Source organism: Ammodytes marinus, assembly GCF_949987685.1.
Source record: "Ammodytes marinus genome assembly, chromosome: 1".
Lineage (NCBI taxonomy): Eukaryota > Metazoa > Chordata > Actinopteri > Uranoscopiformes > Ammodytidae > Ammodytes > Ammodytes marinus.
The window spans coordinates 17247480-17269704 of NC_137230.1; the positions used below are offsets into that span (position 1 = coordinate 17247480).

At 38.5% G+C, this 22225-nt stretch overlaps 1 protein-coding gene across 2 annotated transcripts; it reads left to right on the forward strand.

Annotated features, from left to right (window-relative positions):
- Nucleotides 1-2981: 2981 nt before the first annotated feature.
- mtmr10 (myotubularin related protein 10) lies at nucleotides 2982-19478 on the forward strand. 2 transcript variants are annotated; one of them, XM_080032716.1, is made up of 17 exons: nucleotides 3009-3104; nucleotides 3240-3506; nucleotides 5460-5520; nucleotides 8094-8230; nucleotides 8773-8845; nucleotides 9641-9783; nucleotides 11492-11585; nucleotides 11732-11879; nucleotides 12488-12575; nucleotides 12851-12942; nucleotides 13230-13360; nucleotides 13504-13573; nucleotides 13998-14068; nucleotides 14459-14631; nucleotides 14720-14890; nucleotides 15494-15676; nucleotides 16402-19478. In XM_080032716.1, the coding sequence occupies exons 2-17, from the start codon at nucleotides 3450-3452 to the stop codon at nucleotides 17014-17016; spliced, it is 2307 nt and encodes a 768-aa protein (XP_079888842.1). In that variant the 5' UTR covers nucleotides 3009-3104; nucleotides 3240-3449; the 3' UTR covers nucleotides 17017-19478. The 2 variants fall into 2 exon arrangements, with proteins under 2 accessions (XP_079888841.1, XP_079888842.1); XM_080032715.1 differs by having other exon boundaries at nucleotides 2982-3506.
- Nucleotides 19479-22225: the final 2747 nt, after the last annotated feature.

The window sequence follows — 22225 nt, forward strand, 5'->3', positions numbered from 1 at the left end:
TAATGCATAGATCAAATTCACATTGTATGCCAATGGGGTAGCAGATGTTTTAGATTTCCATTGTGAGCGATGCATGATAACACTCAAATAAATCTTATTTATTTGTAATCTCCATTTTAAGAACTGTAAATTTGACCTTGATTTTTCAATGGTTTTGAAGTATGCTATATCCAGAAATTGATGAGCACTACATTTGAATTATAAGCATTCGGGCTCGGGTATGGATCAAGATCATCAGCAGTGTATGCTGCAACTGACGATCCTATTTCGACAATAGCTTCCCTGTGCTGTACTCACCTCATATCCTTTTAGAACTTCAAAGTTATGCCATTCCCTATCTGTTCACCAAGCACCCTGCTCTGCCCATGTCCTGTCCCTGCCTGCACACCTGTCCCTACTTACCTCATCAAGCCCCAGTTTAAACGGCAGACACTTTCTCCTCTCCCAGATCATCTGACTGTAAAACTAGACATTTAAACCCATGTAAAGACTGTTTAACTCATGTCTGCCATTTTCTCCAGAGACTACTTTGGGTCAACGTTCTATGGTGTCACCTTACTGTGAGACAACAAGACAACCACAAGACAACAGAGAGAAAAAATATGCAGGAAAGTTGCTACCTGACATTCAGTTTCATGTTATACAGTATATATATCAATTTGATACAGGAGCTTGGACTTGACTGCATATAAAGACCTCTATTACCAGTTTTATTGGCATTGATGTCTGAAATGTATGATACCTTGAAACTCTATGGCAAATGTTTGGAATATGTTTCAATAAATAGGAAAATAAATCTTACCCAGATTATGAAACTCATTGGAAAAACATTCTACCATTTTGATCACCTGTAGTCGGTATAGGCTATCACTGGGTCAACTGAAGATAAATAAACCTTTTTGTGAAAGTATTGACAAATTCGTAACGTTTTTATAAGAAATTGACCTCCCAATGCTAAAGAGAAGGACTACTCCAATGTTGTTTTCAGAAGGGATGGTGCCAAAGTGATTTAGAAAAGGCATTCTCTGATAATCATGAACTTCGATAGGCTATTTAAATTGGTGTCTCTTGGGACCCGTGTTTTATGTCTTAATGTGGATAGTTTTACATTCCTGGAATACTAGTTTTCCAATATCCTACATGCCTGAAATAATTCAACATGGTTATTACTAACCAATAGTGCCACCTAGCGCATATTATCTAGGCCTATATTAAATGTTGGAAATTTCCAAATTTTCCAAATTTCTGTTGGAAGTATAACCTAAAACATACGGCTTTTATCAATGAGCTGATCCTTTAGCACAAAAATCAGCATGGGAACTAAATGTTGCGTAGAAAAATCCTGGTAATGCTTCTCAAACAAACCAATTTGGCTTGATTAAAAATTAGAGGTAGCCTACTGATGTTCTGAGGCATAGAATCTCACTTTTGATTATTATCTGACAGATATAAAGATGTGAGAGATCTTCTTTGGAAAAAAAAGGACTGTACGAAGTTTATCGATTCCAGAACTCCCCAAAACTGCCCTTTATGAATCTGTGAAAAAATTTAAATAAATAATTTGAATGCATAGGCCTAAATACCTCTTGTTTTTATTATATTGTTAAGCAAATAAAGCTATTTTCAATAACACATTCCCATAGGCTTTGTTATATATATTTTTGTAGTTGTATCGGAACAATGCAATACAAACTGATAGTGCTATCTATGAATACAATGTTGTTGTTCCTACACGGAAGTTTGTGCAAAATAAATAGGCCTAAATAAAATGGAATAGCCTACATAACACGTCTGCAAGTCGCGACCCAACGTCTCATGGGAGTAGAAGTCCATGCTAAAAAAATAATATTTTATGTTTAAAATAAGAGGTTTATTAATAGCCTACTTAAATAAATACCACGTAGTTTCATGAAAGGTACAAAAATAATTCTCAGCCGCGGAGCCCGGAAGCAGGGCGGGACCTAAACGCCTTATTTTTCCTACCCGCATTCTACAAAGACCCGCCCTGCCCATAGAGACAGTGCATGAAATAGGCCACGCCCATCGTGGGGGAAAACATTGAACAGCGTTCCGTTCACTTTGTATTGAAGGAGACCTGTCTTCTGCAAACAAACTTAATTAAAACTTAATCAAACATCCATTTAACGAAAAAACTTTACTTTCTTGAAAGCCACGACTCTTGTCTGTCTATACGAGCTGTTTTTGTGAAAAATAATTGAGTAATTTTCAATATTGAGGTGTTTTTGTCCGGTCCCTGCCCCTAGTTGCCTGCCTCTCTGATCGGCTAGTACCGCCCGGTACCGCCCCTTATGATAGGTTGCCTGGTTGACCTCCTGGGTACAACACAGAACTTATCCCACCCCAAACAACTTCAACACAGTGCTAAGGATAAGATTTTTAAAAATGTAAAGTGCCTTCAGAACATAGGCCTATGTATGGATAGTAGGCTATAGGATATAACCCCTTCATTGTCAGCACCATTTAAGCCTTTAAACAAATAATAGAAATTAGTGTTCAATTAAAAAAAAAAAAGGCTAGGCCTATATGAACACGAGTAGGCTATCTTCATGGTTTTTGAATAAGGACCATTGTGTTTTAGAAAAACATAAATCTGGATTATATTTCCAAACGGAAGCGTACACCTCTTTCATAGGCTATTATGGCGCAGGTCCTACAACAGTAACCTAGTTGTTTACTCTTTTTTTTTCTTTTTTTTACACTGGGCCAGAGAATAGATAACCCATGGGCCTATAATAACCCAGTGCTGAGCGCTTGAAAGACATGTGTCAAGGGCTCTGCACTTGGTTATCTAGTATGTATGCAGCACAGCAGCCACCATCAAACCACAGATACCTAGAAGGGAATGAGTATTAACCAATCAAAAGTATAGTAGGGTGGTGCTAGCAAATCAGTGGAAGAATAGGGCGGGTATTCGCAGAATGCGGGTGGAAAAGAAAAAAACGCATTATAAACATGGCCGTTAAGTCCTTCAGAGCGTCAGGCAGTGCTTTTGGCTGGATTTGTTGAGACTTTCAGGAAGTCGCTGAGGGTAACTAAAGGCGGTAACAGCTGGAAAGAAAATGCAGACACACGAAGGGGCGCCTGTAGGTTGTTTTGGTATTGTTATCTATGCGCAGGGACGGCGTTTATAAACTTCACGTTATACTTTATGCTAGCGAGCTAAGCAAGCTAATGCCGACGTCTCAACAGTAACTTCTGTCAACTTCTTTTCCGACCAGCTCGCCAGCGTAAACTGTGACGTACTCGTTCATCGATATGGAGCAGAGCCGTCGCTGGCCGAGGCTGTCTCGATGAATATTTTACAAGCCCATTTACTAAGCTGAAGGCTGACCGAAACTTTCTTGAAGGCTACTTTTTTTTTCTTTTTCTTCCACTGGCAGCAGCCAAGCACCCGTTCAGGATTATCACTGACAGGGCGGACGTAAACAATGTTTTCTGTCAAGCCAATAAAACCAACCTTCAAGTGTTATCTTCCACCTGTACAGGTATGTAGGCTATTTGCGTGAGACTGATAACAGCGCCATGGTTTCTGCAGACCTACTTGTTGTAGTTTTGGTCTGGCTTTGCGAGACTACTGCAGACCCGTCAAAAGACTTAATGGACATTGAAATAATTGAGCTAAAAAGAAGGCCTCAAGTGGTATCAAAATGTATTTAATCAATGTTCTTAACAATGCAAATACACGGGGAGTAAGACCTTATCAATCAGATTTTATTCTGACGTTCCAATTTTAACATTTTAATTAGGCTACATATAATTATTACATTTGTGGTGTATTTTGAATGACCTGAAATTAAATGCAAATCGTATTTTTTTTTGTTGGTCTTTCTTTTTCACTGGACCAAAGAAACTCGTGTTTGATGCAGAATAGTTATTAACCCTCAGTAATTGTTGTCGTTTTTCCTCTACAGTTTTGGTTATTGTAATGTAATTATGAGTGGCATTACAAAGTAATAATTATAATAATTTCTTCAATTAATTAGGGCTGAAGTTGTCATTAGTGGGGTGTTACGGAAGAAAAGTTGATATTTGTTGTGTTGTCTTAAGATCGAAGAGATTGCACAATGTGGAGTAATCTGTCTCTAGGGCCTACTGACCTGCAACTGTCTTGGTCGTAAACACTATTGTGTAGAAGAAGCAATAGTTTTCTCCCTACTCCTGTTTAATTTGGAGAATTGAAACCTGTCTGGTGATGGTCTGATACCACTTCAAAAAGCAGAACTTTGGCTGGACTTAAATTTGGCATCCTCTGTGTGGGTATGAACTTGTATTTGCATGGCTTTTCCTACAGGTGTATGCACTTCCCCAGACAGTCAAGTGAAGGGTTTCCTAACAGGTGCAACAGCCCAAACAAAACCAGTGTTGATATGGACAAGGTCAAGACGACTGTTAAGAAGTGATTTGTATCGTGTAGGATTTTAATTTGTTTTTAAATTCGGCTAGTTTAAAAGTTTTAAAACATCATCATTATATTGTCATGCTTTGGAAAAAATCCAAGACATGTATTGAACCGTGACACTGCTCAGTGGCATTCCTCCATTCCCTTTTAAAGAATAGACGTTTATTTTTGAATGGATTTATGTTATGTTGGGGAAGCTCCAGCGCTTTCCTCATCAAAAAATAGGCTCAGCCTCTGACCATTTCAATTTGGCTTATTCATAAACAGTGCAGTCAGTTCGGTGGGGTTTGTTTTGGCAGTGTGTACACCAGCTAATTGCATTATACATAAGAAATAACTGTGAGGCTAAAGTGCTAACGTTTAGCTTTCATTTGAGGATATTTACTCATCTGATGGACTGTGGAGAAACTGTAGCCCCTTTCATACATGACCTCAAGTTTCAAAAATGTTGTGATTCTTCCACTTCCACCCTAAACGCTCTTAAAGCTGAAAGGCAGCACTTTAACCTCAAAGTCATTCATTCACTTGACATCAGTGTGTTGGAGAAGAGCCAACAATCGAAAACTCATGACCGGCGTCCACATATGGGCTGTATGTCACTGTATCTGTATGAGCAGTATTGAGGGATCTAGAATGAATAGCCTTGGTTGACAGCTGTTGCTATTAGTTTTATAAACAGCTTCCTTGCACCAGGCTTATTGTTGCTCACTGCATGTTCATAACTGTTTAAGCAAATTCACCAAAGAAGCTGTCGCAATGTTTCACGTGGTATAATTGCGACTAATAGTGGCGGTTGAATCTTAGGCAATATTGCAAGCAATTATTTTTCATGCTTTTTCTGCAACGCAAAGACACATTTGATTGGTCATTTTCTAGCCCCTCAATCTATGTAATGACACATCATTGCCATTATTCATTATCCATAATAATTATGGTTAATGAATAATGGCAATGATGTGTCATTATCATTAAACAATATGATATAATATGATAAGCTATTGTTTAACTTATTCACATGTGGCTTATGGTTTTTTTCTAGACTGATGTGAAGAAAACAATTGAACCACCTATCAAAAAGTTGGAGCCTAAGTTACTTCCAGGTAAGTTTTATTTTTTCTCCATTATCCTATGAAAATGAACACAGCGGGATGAGGACAAACATTTTCTCAATTTCACATTGAAACTAACTGATAACCAATCAGAAGAGAGAACGCTACAAACCGGCACCCGTCTCACTGCCGGTGCACGTGCAGAGCGACAGATGGGTGAATGTGTATGCGCCTACAATGGCGGAGCAGGTAAAAATCCTTCCCAATGTCTGTTTTGATGGTTTTTATCATGTTTTATCACACTTACTTATCTGAGATGATGCTAGATAACTGCATTAATGTGGGGACGAGGGAGGGGACTGCTAACTGCAGTCACTGACAGGAAGTTAGCTAAACTGACCATTCCGCTTACTGAACCTTTTAAATTGTCACCTTGAGCGATAGGTTATGTGAGAGTCCAGCATGCATATTTAAAAAAAGAGAAGTAGTTACTTTATGATTCATTTACAACACCATAAGTTGCATTCCCTTAGAATAGTGTGCAGTATCAGGAAAGCCTGGATAAAACTCATTTTGTGGACCGTGGATATGATGCCATCAACAATTTTTTTACATAGCTAGCAGTGTCTAATCGGACAAGTCTAACAAGAATTTCAGCAGAGGGAAATTGCGTCATTGTGTCTTAACCTAAGCTAATAGGTTTGAAATAAGATCTGCTGCCACAGCTGATCAGTTTAAGTCATTGTTAAAACCCCACTTATTTTCCTTGGCTATTATCTCTAGTTGAGAGCGTTCTATCCCAGCAGTGACTACTAGAACTTTTACTGTTGTTTTGTGTTTTGATTTAATTTTAATTTGTGCTTTTACGTGTCTTTATGATGTTTTCGATGTAATGTATTTTACTGTACAGCACTTTGGTCCGCCTCGGCTGTTAGAAATGTGCTATATAAATAAAGTTGACTTGACTAATAGACAAGAATCAAACACCAATTGTTGTAGACATCATTTATTGGCTTCATTCTTATCGTATTTATTTACCAGCTTTCTTAGGATTTTTCCATCCGCAGTAGCTTGTCCCTTAAATGTAAAGCATTTAGCTGATGCCTCAAGATCATCTTTATTGTAGTCAAGACAACAGTATTGAAAATACTATAATATGCAATTCTGGAGTGACACCATATGTTGCTATAGCAATATAGCCTGATGTTAAACTTTAATGGATGACAAATACTTTGTGAAGTCAGCAGAAAGCAGGCTTGGTAAAAGCAGAGTGAAATGAATGGCAAAATGATAAATAGCATGTGCAAGAAGAGTCTCCACAATGTTTGTTTATGGTTTATAACTTTGAATCAAATGTTCAAAAGGTAATATTAATATTTTAACAGATTAACAGATAGCAAAGTTTTAGGAGAATTGGTATTCTGTTTGTGACCTGCCAGCAATGGTTGCATGAGTAGCACCAAAATTGATTTTTGAATATGGAATTCTAAATTCGCTAAAGCGTTTTCAATCAATGAATATTTAGCTTTTTTTAAGACGTGTAAGTGGTAGGAATAAGGTGACGACTGCAGGAAAAGTATTTCACTTATTTATTCTGGTTCAGGAGTTGTCCTGGGAGCCTCATGGGAGTGGCTCGACACACCCTTTGCAAAGTGTTACACTGTCTGTTATATGGAGTAAATATACAGTGATGTCATCTATAAAAGTAAGAACTTGTTAGTGAGAAATATGTGGTAGTTTGTCAGTTTTTCTTTTTGCGGTTTCTTTACAGCCACTCGTCTCTATTTGCGAACCTGCTATACTTTAGTGAGGTATATTTTACTATGGTCAAAGTTGACATAATTTTTATTTTACTACTTTAGTAGCTGGCAATGCACATTTCCCAGACATTCCCAGGCAGCATTTACCTCTCCTTTCCTAAAGGATTTTGAGACCGGACAGACCAACAGGTTTCATGATCTGCTTTCTTGTTTTTCGTGCTGCTCTGAGACATTCCCTTGATGTGACTGTCTGCAGGACTCCACCCTGCTGCCCAAGTTCTCAGCTCATTAGAAACCCCCAGGGGCAAGTGTTATAGCTTTATTCTTGTATATGCATTAACCGTTCAGTGATCATGTGAAGAGTCGAAAGTCATGTGACTCATAAAGAATTGAACTGGGTTAATGTCTCACTCATCATCTCAGGAACCTTGGACATGTGCTGGGCTTTACTCAACAAAAGCCATGAGTAAAGTTAGCTTACTCATTTAGCAACACAGCCTTTTTCACAACCATGCTATTTGTACAGAAGTGCATTTGAGAAGAGAAATGCAGAAGTGACCTCAGCCTGCTGCTGGGTTGCATACTTATCGATGTACAGAAAAAAATCAAGTTATGATGTGTTATATGCTTGAAACCTCTTTTTTTGGCAATTAGGTTAAAAAGTAATCTGTTATCCACATTTTTTCAGTTTGCCTTAAGCATTGTAATATTTTCTTAACAACATTTTGAAAGCTTGTGAAACATGTATCACATACTTAACCGCCCTTTTGTAATCTTCATTCTCTGTATTCTTCCTTAAACTGTAATGCAGAATGCAGGTTTTACACTCATGTGCTGTTTTTTTCTGATTTGTTTTCTCACCAGGGGAAATAATAGTTAATGAGGTCAACTTTGTGAGGAAATGCATCAGTGCTGAAAGCAGCCAGGATGACCTGTGGGGGAAGTTGATATGCACCAACTTTAAGGTCTCCTTCATCCCTCAAGATGCCCCACCAAAGCAGGTATGTATGTAAACTGACTTTAAAGCCATAAACTGTGCTGTTTTGCATGTTTAGCATTCCTGTCATAATGGTACAGTAGTTGAAACCAAAACGTGATTACCTTACACAGTTCTTAAACATGTCAATTAAGCATTTTCCGGTCTGAAACAAACAATGGCCTCCTGTGGCTGCAGTTTGAGTTTTAAATTAGTGAAATACAATCTATAAGTGCCACCAGCATACTGCTGAATAGCATTAAACATGGCAAAACAGTAACATTTCCACAGCCATGTTTGTATAGTGCATCTGGCAAGGAGGAAGGAACACTTGTGTTCTTACTTTCCTGTACTACATTGTCAGTGATATCGCACAAGAAGTGAGAGAACAGACGTCATTTCCCGCTATACCGCAGATTGTTGCCCTTATAACAAAATGGAACTTGATCATTGCTCAGTCTAAGCGTCTCAACATGATCTACCCACCAGTATTTTATAAATGTCCCTGAGAAATGGATATTATGTCAACAAGATGTCAAACATATATATACTTTTCATTTGCCACAGAAGTCCAAGTTGTCCCACTGCCTGCTTGGAGAGCATGACATCCCTCTCACCCGTCTGGAGCATGTGGTAACAGGTACATCAAGTGCCAACTATGTGACATAACATTTATAATGCAATTTACAATTGTATTTATCTGTTGCCTTGGGTTTGCTGTTCTCATGCCACATATTCACTGGTCCAAATCTTGTTACCAGAGCCCAAAATGCATTATTTTGTGTAAACAGTTGCCAGACGATCCCAAACAGTACATTTTATAATCACATCAAACAAATAAAAGCAGGCTTATCTAAGAATTAAAGAAAAATGTGTATTTTGTTTAATTGATCAAGTGTTTTAGCAAAAACAAACGGCTATCCTGGGAGTTTAACCATCATTTTTTTGGAGTGATCTCCATTTAGAATAAATGTAGATGGGTCACACACCGATCTTTGTCAGCTCGGGTGACTGGTCTCGCTTGTTGTGCTTTCCGGGTGTGCCATCTGATAACAAGTGATGGCACAGCTAAAGCAGTGATTAGTGGCAGTGGAGCCTGACTAGGATTAGCCTTGTTTATACATCTCATTGCTGTCGATTGCTGACACTGCAAGGGCAACTGCCCAGAGCAAGGTTTGTTGTGTTACAGTGTTGAAGCACGAGGCCTGGTTTTACACAGCTTTTTTTTGACCCGTTTGAACTTGACTACTATTTAGCATAAGGTCATGGCTTATAATAACACAAACAGCTTTGGCACATACGTGAAGTGTTTTCTAGTTGACATTAATACCGGTTGTGTTTCCAAAGGGGATGCTTCAGGATTCACATTTAGATCTCTAAGCTTTGGTGTCTGCATTAAGGTTTCTAGTCATATGTTTTTGTTTCCTTCTCTTAGTAAATGATTCAAAGGGGAAGAAGAAAGTGTTGGGATCAAACCAAAAGCTGAAGTTCAACCCAACAGAGCTCATCCTCTACTGCAAAGACTTTCGCATCATAAGGTTCTGCTTTGATGAAGCTGGGCCTGAGAGTGCTAAAAAGGTAAGTCAGAGTTTCAGTTGTTTTTTATTCAGATCCATTTATTTCTGAGAGGAAATGGTCAAATATAAATATGAAGTGAACATTTTGAGAAAAAAAACTTGCTTTCACAAGAATCCAAGGAACTTGTCTCTTTATGCCATATCACCGAATGACTAAATGCTCAGTATCAACTGTTCACTTTCTGTCAGTTTCCCCTGCACATTTCACTGTTAGTTGTTGCTGACCAGATCTTTCCTTTCCTGACTGTGTGAGCTCACCATGCACACACACACACACACACACACACACACACACACACACACACACACACACACACACTCACACACACACACTGTGTTTCAGTGCTATCATCCATTCCTCAGCGGCAAATATATTTATATCATACAAATATGTGTATATAAATCTAAATCTTTATTCAAATGATTTTTTACTTTTGAACTGGAACTGTAAACTAAATTGCCCTTCTTGGGATAAATAAAGCTTTTTCTGATTCTGATTCTGATATGTGCTATTCTCTCACCCTCCATCTGAATAGAAATTACTAACTTTTCAACAAGATTATTAGTTTGGCCACTACCCAAACAATGAATAAGAGACAAGGAGAACAATGCTTATTCAAGGCAAAGGAAATTGTGAATGATCCCGATTGTAGGAACAACTGGCAGCGTGACTCTGACTCATCTCCTGCACAGAGTAAACGGATGAACAGATGTTTCATTCTTCAAATCAGAGTTTGGTTGGTGGACCTGGAATTGAGTTACCAGAGTAGATTGATATTGTCCTGATATTCCGGGGATGAATAGGGATGTTCTCAGAAGATAGCTGCCCGCAAGGGAAATGAAAGGCAATCCTTATGATAGCGTTCACTTTGAATTCAGCTTAAGGAATTTGAAAAGCACATCAATTGGGGCCACCCAACTGTAATGTAGCCCTAAAAAGGTTTCAAGTCCTGGAAATAAATGTGTATTTGTGAATTATTTGCACAAAGCGTCATTACATTGCCCATAAGAGTGGAGCAGCTGTATATCTCTTAACAGTGTGTCAGTGAAATGAATGCCTAAGTATGCTGTGACATGTCTGAACTGTGAATAACAACACTATCGCATCACACTGAAAAGCCTTATGGCTTGTGTCCCCTATTTCATTTATTTGAGAAAGCAGTATACAGTAGTATACTTCATTGAATGCACTCTGCTGCTTACAACATGGAGGTTGATTATGTAGAGAGCACTGAAATAGAAATGAGTCTGTCGTCCCTAACTCCATGTGAGTTTATATATGGACACCATGTATGTAATTACAGTGTGAACCTAAAATGGGGCTCAGTTCTTTTTTTGTGTCTTTGTGACATGGAATTAAGCCAGCCTATAATGGCTTATTTTGCCATTGGAAATTACAGAGTTGGGAGCAGGGCTTGGGTATACACACACACTTTTTCTGTGTCCTCTGCTGTTATTCACAGCTTTGCTACTGAATGGACTGCTTTGTGAGAATCCAGTGGAGCCACATATATATTCAGTCCTGAAAACCCAGAGCAGTAGGCTGTCAGTTAAACATTTGCTTTCCCAGATTGCACTTGTTCTTGTGTTTGTATGGTTAGAGTACATGCCACTGTGTTCATTTTGTAACTAAGTGAACCTGAAATGGGAAGCTGAATGTCTGTTGTATTGTACTGTTTCATATGAAAGTACTTCTCTTTTTATGTTAGGTTTGCCTTGCTGTTGCCCACTATTGCCATCCAGCTGATCTTCAACTACTGTTTGGCTTTGAGTATCAAGGGCGGCGATACCATGAATCTAAAGGTACACACATAGCATGCTATATATTTGTAACCGTTATCCTCTTCACTATTCTCCTCATTTAAGAATCATTCCAAATGTGACTATTCATGTTTATTCTCTGTGGGATTATTTCTTGTTCATAATGCAAAGTGTATCTGTACTTCCAGGGGAGCAAGTCAACGGTTCCGCCCCTCGAGGAGGATTGCAGACTCCCATATTTGACCGTCCATCAGACTTGGATCGGGAGATCAAGAGAACGGGGGCATCGGAGTGGAGGGTGTGCGCCATCAACGAGGGTTACGCCATCTCACCAAGGTTTTCAGCACGTGTTGTTTGTTGTAGGCAAATTATGATGAACGTCATTGTCATAGGAGTATTTTCTGTGGCTCCCTCAGCTGGTCTTAGTTGTTAGAGACACTCTAAATTTCACCCTGTACTCATATTTGGTATGTTTGGCAAGATGGTTTGCTTATACTGTAAGCTTTTGAGTGACTTAGGTCAAATAACTGCTCAAATGTTAGTCTATTGTGGACAATACGTCCTATTCACCTGAGTTCAGTGGTGACATCATGGTGGTTTTCAAAGCAAGGATTGGACAGTGTTTTATGTGGAATAAAAAATAAAATCACATAATAGTAGCTTTCACCAAAGTATACATCACATGAGGCTAAAACAATACTTGCAGTACACCTAATTCAGTTTTCTCTCCATCTTAAAAACCAAAACAAATCTAATGTACTTACTCTACATAACCCAAGGCTCTCAGTACTAATAGTAAAATATTATGGTATTTGATAATGAAGCAACACGTTTAGCTTATTCTTGTGAAATAGATGGGTAAGTGATACCATTTACTTTACAAGTGTAACTCTTCTTTTTTTAGGCTGATTACTGTGTAACACCAGTTTCTCTCTTCTTTTTAGTCTTCCAGAATACATTGTTGTCCCAGTTTCTCTGGCAGATCAGGATCTAAAGCAGTACTCCCTATCCTTCACTGACGGGCGCCTCCCTGTGAGTACTTATGCTATGATAACTCCATTAAATGCAAGCTATTTGTCAAAATTAGCTTTGGAATGCTTTTTCCAATTATATTTTTCAGTTCAGTTATTCTTTTGAGGCAAATAATTATGTTACTTAAGTTGCACATTTAAGGAGCACCGGTGGAGTCATTTGTAATTATTATCTACCGATTCCAAGAAGCATCCAATTTGATTGCGCAGTGCATTATTTTTTTTATTTTGCCCACTGATCCTTGTCTGATTTATTGTATGTTTATTCTATTGTAGCTGTGGTGTTGGAATCACCCAAATGGAAGTGCTCTCGTTCGAATGGCAACCATAAGTGATCCATTACAGCAGCAGAAGAAGAGTGATCAGAGGTACAGCAAATTCCTCTACTTCATTTAGATTAAAAACATCTGTCAAATGTGTTTTTTCTATTCTTTCTTTCACACTGAACTTGAAGGCAGCCAACAGATGTTTGACTGACAGTGAAATAAAAAGATATAATTCTTTACATATATATTTTGTAGTCCAGGTTCTTCTTGGTAATCAAGCTGTGTACGCTAATATTCTGAATGTACAAAGAAAGTGTCTCTGAGATTTGCTGGAGCTGTTGTAAAGCATCTCTAATCCAGCGCAATTTGTTTGTCTTGTGTTATGCTAGGATCTGCAATGCCATCACAAAAAGCCATCCACAGCGCAGTGAAGTGGCCAGGTCAGATCTGAACAGGTGTCTGCCCAACATCCAGGACATCCAGATGTCCTTTGTCAAAGTTAGGCAGATCTGTGTCATAGGTGAGACTCATTACAAACTAGTATCCAACCTCTGTGGGAACTTTATCTCAGTTCACATTGATTGAAAAAGGAAGGCATTTATTGACAAGCTTGGGTATATGGGTATAGGCCTGTCAGTGTTTGACTGTTTCCATTGTTGGCAGATCCTTTTGAGGAGTCAGAGGAGCGGTGGCTTTCAGCTATTGAAAACTCACGATGGCTGGAGTACGTCAGGTATGTACACAACCTGACACTGCACGGTAGCTCTTTGTAAACCACCAGTGTAGTGGTAATGTATAAAGAACCAAAAATTAAATGTCTTGCTGTCCTTAACCACAATTGTGCTACCTTCATAGCTCCGTCTGGAATGTCATATACTGTACCTGCATAAACATTTTATTATTACTTGATATACTCGATATAGCCTATAAGTTACTATTTCATTTGTGGATTTTACGTTGATCCTGAGAGTTTTTTGTGTTGTGTGTTATAGTACTTTATATGCTAAATGCTGCGCATGTGTTGTCAAATATGGATGAAGATTTTTTCTTAATTTCCATTTGTTGCAGTGCGTTGAGCTCTCAGGGCCACCGTAGAATTACATGTTTGAAGTTAAAAGCGCTAAGTCAGTTGACATGTATGATCTGTTTGACTCCAGGGCTTTCCTGAAACATTCAGCAGAGTTAGTGTATCATCTGGATGGAAAGAACACTTCAGTCATTCTTCAAGGTAGAACTCTCCATTTGTTATTTGTCTTAATCAGTTATTAGTCCCCACTGCATCTTTTAGTTTCAAGCCAGGGAGTCACTCAACAACTATATTCTTTAATTTACTTTGCATGGTGATCTCTTGATGTTTTTAATCCATCATTAGTGATAATGTAACAATGTTTGCCTTCATATGCATATTGCACTTCAGCCTAAATTGACATAATTATCATGGTCATATTTTATTTATTATTCTTCCGGACAATTACACACAATACACAATTTTCTCTTTGCATATTCATACATATTACTTTGTGTTATCGTCCGATTAGAATCATTATCATTTTATAGCAACCGGAGTGACAGAGCTTTTCTTGCAAACATTTATTTATTTATTTGTTCATCTGTGCAGAAGAAGGAGACAGAGACCTGAGCTGTGTAGTGTCTTCCTTGGTTCAGCTCATGTTGGACCCTCATTATCGCAGCCTCATAGGCTTTCAGAGTTTGGTGCAGAAGGAATGGGTGATGGCTGGCCATCGCTTCCTGGACAGATGCAACCACCTAAAGAGGAATGACAAAGAGGAGGTATTTGTCTGACAGTACATAACCCAGTCCCAGACCTAATAGATAGAGGGACTAATATGTTTTTTACTTTCTTTCTTTTTTTTTCAAGTCCCCACTGTTCATCCTGTTCCTGGACTGCGTGTGGCAGATAATGAACCAGTACCCAGCAGCATTCGAGTTCACAGAGACCTATCTGGCCGTACTGAGTGACAGCATGTGGCTCCCACTCTTCAGTACTTTCCTCTTTAATTCTCCTAAACAACGTGCTCAGCACTTGATGGTGAGTGTTACCTACATATGATTCATTTATTTGACAATGACATTGATAAATACATTTAAAAATGTAACTGCCAAAGCACACAATGCTCCCCCCCTTTTTAACAGAATCCTAAATATATCAATATAATTTCATCAAATCAATTAAGTGATAAACACCATTAAATATGGTTGTTGATTAAATCAAAACAAACAAAAATATGTAAACAACAAGAATGTTACAATAATTATGAAAAAAAAGTTTGTCAGTCTGAGTGGTTCAAGAAGAATAGAAATCAGACTATATTTCTAAATGATAGCTTGTAACAAAACAACATGTTTTTCTTGTCATCATAATTTGAGGTCAAAGACTATAATTTCCCAGTGTGTCCGATAATTGACAGGAAAGAGTGCAGCGTAATGGACACTTATGGGCAAACCTTGAGCCCTGGTCAGAAGAATAACCAGTTAATTTGACAAAAGCAAACTATGGCTTTTGTTTTGATTTTTCTTTTCTTTTCTTTCATGTGTTGTTGTCCCAAGTCTGGAAGATATTTCTTATAGAACAATAATGTTTTATGTATAATACTTTGTACAGAATATAAATAACCCTGTGTTTACTCTCTAGGACTTTGCCAAGAACAAAGCCATCCCTCAAGGAGTAGACCAGGCTGTGTACTTCCCTCCTGTGTGGGACTGGTCACAGCAATACTCCACCAAAGAGCAAACCCTCTTTAACAATCCCATGTATGTGGGAAAAGGAGCTGCCTGTGTTCAGAATGGGGAAGTCAAAACTTTCAGACGCACAAAGGTACATACCCTTTTAAAGGTTTATTGGAGTAGTTGTAGTTTCATGTGTGTTCTATTTTCCTCTGCTACCTTTTTAATTGCTTTTTATGGTTTTCAGCCATATTGAATCATTGTGAAATTGCATATATTACTTTCTTCACAGGAATTCAACTAGTGAAAAATATTTAGTAGTAGGTATCACAGAGTGCAGATACATCGGTGACAGTTTTTATTTATTAAGGTGCTCACCACTTTATAGCCTTCTTATTGTCAAGGTCAGATCAGGACTAGTAATGATAAGTTGGTATTTTTTTTAAGTTGGTCACATTCATTCTCTGCCCTGTTACATTTACCTCAGGCTGGTTGGTATTGCTATTCTCTCATGGATTTTGCTGAAATGCAGAGAATCTCCAATGGAGTTCATGTTTAACATGATAAACATCATGTCAGCATGACAGCTGACTGGATGACAATCCATCCAGTCAGCAGTTTCTTTTATTGCTACTTATATTCAATGGGCAGTGTGTTGTTTTCATGTCATTAGCAACTTCCGAAAGGTGAATTATTACATAGAAAATTAATATTTTTGTTTTGACATGTTTCAGGAATATAACTATTTGATAACACAGGTGGAGATGCAATATATTAGAGCATGAAAGGAATGCGTTTTGGTTGCTAAACTGGTCACATAATTCTTTTATTATCTTTAGTGAAATAAATCTAACGCTGTGTCCTTCCCCCTTGTAGAAAACCTACAGTTCCACATTGCGAGGAGCACCTGTATCTCTGCGCAATGGACTGCGGGCCGGAGAGGAAACATTGACCCGGCGGGGCTCTCTGGTGTCGGAACTGAAGCCTGATTTCTCTCCGGTGAAAGACGAGAGCCCGTCGGAGCGCTTCTTCAGGGACTGGTTCTCTCGTCCTGCTGACCAGCAGGGTCTGCTCCTTCCTCTGCTCCTGCCCTCACACCTGGCTCTGTGGAAGCTCTTCTTCCTGCGCTGGGTCCCCGAATCCTGCATTCCCAAAGGAGGCATCAGCACCGCCTACCACAAGCTCTCCCAACTGGTCGATGAAATTGACATACTGCAGAGCCAGCTCCGGCGGTATAAGGGACCCAGTCCAGGCTGCACGCCACTCCCCAGCCCCAGTGGTGGGCCCCTTTCAGACCAAAGGAGGATGTATTTTAAGGCCACCTCCCTCCATGACTCCCCTACACCTCCAGACTTCCTAACCTCCTCCTTCCCTTTCACCCCAGTGGGAAACCTGTGCCGCCGCAGCGCTATCGGGACTCCCATCAGTAAGTTTCTGAACGGGGCCAAGATCTGGCTCTCCACAGAGACTCTTGCTAATGACATGGTCTGAGGATGTGGGGGCTTTGGGGCTCACTTTATTGAGCTCAGCACAGGTTTGTTTAACAATGAATCATCTTCTTTTCTATTTCCTCTTTCTTAAATACCTAGAAGGAAAGAAGTGGAAATTTAATTCATGACTTCTGACAAAATATTTATCTGAATAAACATATACTGTATAAGCTAGAATTTGCACCGTTGATGCTGCATTAAAATCTGAGGTAGTTGCTTAACTGAAGTGTCATCTACAAGCCTGAATCATTATTGTCTATTACAGCTGAGGAATTATATTTACAAGCTTACTGTGATGTCCCCTCCAACTGTGATGGATCATCATACTTATAATTGATGATTTCTGCTTCCGCTCAGGTGTTCTGCTAAGCATAATGTATGACCCACACACAGACAAAGTGCTTGGGATATTTAAAAGTTAATTAAATGCCATCAGTTTATTTTTCCTTTTTGAATTTGAATTCTGGTTGTTCAGTTAGACTTCCCCACTTTAATGGAAATTAAAAATGTAATCCATCATGAAATTAGAAAATGTAATTTTTTATTTATTTTTTGCTGGAGCAATTATGCATTTATCCAGAACACTGACTTCCATGTTCTCAATTAGTTTGTACCTTCCAGGAAATTGTATTGATCTTCCAATATTTGACTTTGTTTTTTTTTTCATTTCAGAAAGAGGAATAGAAAATAACACTGCTAACAACTATTTTACTATGTGGCAGGAACAAAGAGGATCTGGCCGGGTTGAATGTAATGGAGCATTTTTTGTTTTTGCACAAATGTACCGGTAATGCTTTTTGCCCAGTTTTATTGGTTGTGCTGGGGTTTTACTGTTGGTAGCAGATAGTGTGATTTCAGGGTCTTACTTTGTAGATATTTTTGAAGCAGAGGAAAAAGGCAGTTTTATTTTTGGTATCATTGGGCAGGTGATACTTAAAGAGGGAAGTGGAGCTGTGAGGACTTAAATCTGTTGTTGATATTTCCTCTTTTCTTTTGAAGGGTTTTTATTAAACTTCTATAAAGGCCTTCTGGTAAGGTACTGATGATAAACTACTCGGATTAACAGTAGCTGAAGGGGTAAATCTTTGAATTCAATTGGAGGAACAAGGGCTCTGACTAAAACCAGTCTCTAGTGTAGTACGTATTGAATCTAATTTTCAGGCACTGAAAATGTACTGATCCAATTAACCGGACAGTGATGGGTGAATGACAAATGACACAGCTTCAAGGCAGCGCACGAGAAAACATTAGCAATAAATCATACGAATAGCAAGTGTCATTTAATACACCATGTTTGTAATGTTGAAATCTCTAAATAAACTAACAATAAAAGGTCTGACGTTTGTACAGAGTTTTGTTCCAAATAGTTACATTCTGTGTAGAATAATTATATAATAGAAAACAAGCGAACAAGTGAACTGAATGCACTTCCAGTCATGATAGTGAGAGGTTGCTGTGGGAGTATTTTTTTATGATGCAACCCGAAAATTTTCTAGCCAGCTAAACTTCCAGATCGCTGCAAAGATTCTGACATTTGGACACCCTTCAAAACACTTCTGTCTGCCTGAGAGGTTTTCTACCTGCTGAACTAGCGAGTGGTTTGAGATGCATCAGGGGAAATGGATTGGTCATCAAGTCCCCCTCTTTTGAAACTAGTGAGAAAAGAGCACTGTGTAATATCGTTATGTCTTAAGATGACAGCACAGCATTTATTATTAAAGCCCTCTGTCATTTTAAACAAGACCACTGAACAGACTTTGTATCTGTCCTGTTACACAGACAGAGCGTTAATCCTTAGATGCTGCATTGACTGGTTTTCCAATGCTATTCAGATACATTTGTGATTATTTGGCAATAACAAGTTAAGATTTTCTGGTATAGATGAATAGTCTGAGGGCAGAACCTGCTCTCCTTAATGCTATCAATTGCACATTTTACTCAATATATAGGATCATTTATTTTAAGGTGGTTTATAAATATAATTTTGGCAAATATTATAAATACTGTATATGCTTGAAATCTTCCAATTAATATTTTTGATTAATGGTACGAAACAACCTTTATCCTTGATTTAGTCTTAATATTTTCTGGAGAGATATTTATATGAAGTGTTTTTCCACTAATTCTTAATGTTGCACTCTGCTGTAATTACATGATGAATGTGCTTCCACAGTGGCACAGTTTGATATTGATCAGCAGCAGATGTATTTATTCGGTTATGCAAATGTTCTCTAAGAGGGATGCATTTACTGCTGGACATCCCCTGTGCCTTTTTGGGAAGATTTACCATTTTTGTAACTTTATTCTTAATCTGTTGGCTTATATTAGATTTCTAAAACTGTTATTAATTGTGTAAAAAAAGTATCTAGTAGAAATTAAGAGCTACTACACTGAAGCTGTTTTTCCTAACCAAAAAATAAGGCTCCAATGTGTAACAGTATCCAATCATTACATTATTTTTCAAACAAATGTGCGTCCTGGCTTTTATTTCATTGCGTTCTGTCTCGGAAAATCAAATGCATCCATTTCACTGATTTTTGTCTTAATTTCAGTCTGTGTAAGTGTCCTCCTATATGTCATAAACCAATGAGATATATATATATATATATATATATATATATATATATATATATATATATATATATAAAATCCTCACAGAAAAGGATGGGTAACAGTGAATTTCCGCCAAAAGTGGTATAAAGAGTACCTGAACCGTACTGAGTAAGAGTATATTTACCTGTAAAAACTACTCAGTTACAAGTCACCTATTACTATACCATTTGATTAAAAGTACAAAAGTATATGATTTTAAAAGTATTAAAGTATCAAGAGTATTTAGCTTGTATAAAAGATAAGTGTTAACACAGAGCCTAGGCTCTGTAAACGGGGATGTTGCCATACCTGTTTACAGGCTCTTTATTTACACCGGATATTTTTTCAGCGCACACACGGTACAGGACGGGTAGCGGATCGTTAGCAGAGATGCACTGATGTTGGCAAAGTGATTTTTCAAGCATTCTACAGAATCGCTGACTCCACCTTTTAGTTCTCCAAAACATGCACTTCACACCACCAAGAGACATGTCTGAAAAATAATAAAAAAACGCTGATTAGCAGTGGTGGAGGAAGTATTCAGAAGTACAAATACCGAACTTGTCCGTCTGTCTTGACTGCCTAACCCTACATTTTGTTAGTTGTGACATCACAACTGTGCAAAATGTAGGGTTAGACAGTGAGACCATAAAACACTCTTTCTGCCTTTTCATAGGCTAGGATGAAGCGATTTCTAAAATGTTTGCACATTTATAGCCTACTACATAGGATCTCAGAGTTCAATAAACCTTCATATTCCCACTGGTGAAGTAGGCCTTTAAGTTATCAGATACATTCCACTGAATTGTACTGCATTTTCCTGGCATTTGTTATGCTTTATTGATAGTGAGAACTGAGACAGGTGAAATGGGGCAGAGAGGGGAGTGACATGCAGAGAAAGACCGCGGGCGGGAATCGAACCCGGATCTGCTGCTGGGCCCGGCCCGGGGGGACGCCCTACCAACTGAGCTAAGGGCGCCCCATACGGCATTTTTCTTGGCATGAAAAGTATAAAATATTTAAGTACAGTACAAGTGCCCCAAACTTGCACCTGCAGTGCTTGAGTAAATGTACTTAGTTACATTACATCTCTGCCGCCAAGTGAAGAAAACACTGTAGTCCTCAGTACAGCTCGTTTGTCACCTGCCAGAAAATGGCTGTAAGATGTAAAGGCAGGAGAATTTCTCCAAAGGCTGAAAAGACACGGTAAGGTTTTGTGGTTGATCTCTAAAGAAGTATCACTTTACACTGCACTACTCTAAGCATTTACAGCATATTTCCCAGGGAATAAACCCAAACACAATGATTAATACTCTCTTCAGTTCAGTATCATAATATCCAGCACACACTGTCAACCACACTTTCTAAGTTGAGATGAGATAAAGTTGTCTTCCTTCTTCAGACTCTCTCAGAACTACTGTATGTTAACTAATTCCTGAAACGGGACATCTTGCTAGAAATGTTCGGAACACAGTCGGAATTACCTGCATCTTTAATTCACAACAGAAATATAAAGATACAGGTGTATAAAACTAAATAGCCTAGGCCCTATGTAATAAAATCCTATTGATGCACATGACTCCAGCTCCCCCTACTGCATACAATGGCACAATGTACATTTGAGGCATTTAGACAAACTCCACTTTTTTGTTTTTGTTTCATAACTATTAGGCCTACATTTTGTGTAAGATTGGCAAGATCTACTCTTTGATTAAATTTGATATCGTTCTGCCAGGAGAGCATGAGACCTGTTTGTTTCATATGGAATTGAGAGGACAACTTTAGTAGCGTGGGGCAAAACATTAGATGAAAACTTAACCTTGATTAAAAGAAAATCTCATAATTTCGTTTTTTTTAATCTCAAAATGAGGATATTATCTTTATCAAAGCTAAGAAGTATTAATTTATTTTACTGGCGGAAATGTTCTTCCATAAAGTGGATTTTTGTACAGTAAAGCGTTTGCTGGCTTAATTTTTCGTGTGTTTGTTTGGGACATTTATATGGACCTATTATAAGCATGGTCAGGACCTTTAATATACAAAGTCATTTGTGCAGGAAAAAAAATACAGGAAATTGGATAAATTTAGTGACGTCATTTGTGAGCGCCTCTGCTGGCCTTCGAAATGGGCTCGACTCCTGAGCCTTGATTTACATTTGCCCCTCTGCATTGCAACTTTTTTCTTATTTCTACAGAGAAAAGCCTGTTTCGCGATGACATTTGGAGGTACGTCTAACACGACGGGACACAGCAGAGTCGTCTTTTGACAGCTGCTCCGCGCGTTGCCATGTTTTAGCTGAGTGAAATGTGTTGTAGCTGTGTTAGCCGTGTAGCTAACTAGCCGGAACCTCTGTGCTGGTGCCCACTGATCTATTGTACTGATTACTTTATGGTCTCGTGTGACATTAGCTATCATTTGAACTCACCATGTACGTGTAGTGTTAATGTACGAGGTGTCACGCTGTTACTTTCCTTCGTTTACGGGAAAATAACGACTCCCAAGTTGCTGCTAACTTTAGCCAAGTCAGCCCCAGCTAACGGCGAACAGTCCCTCTTATAAGTGAAGTGAAGCTGTAACTGGAAGAACACTCATACCTACATTTTCCTATTAAATGCGCT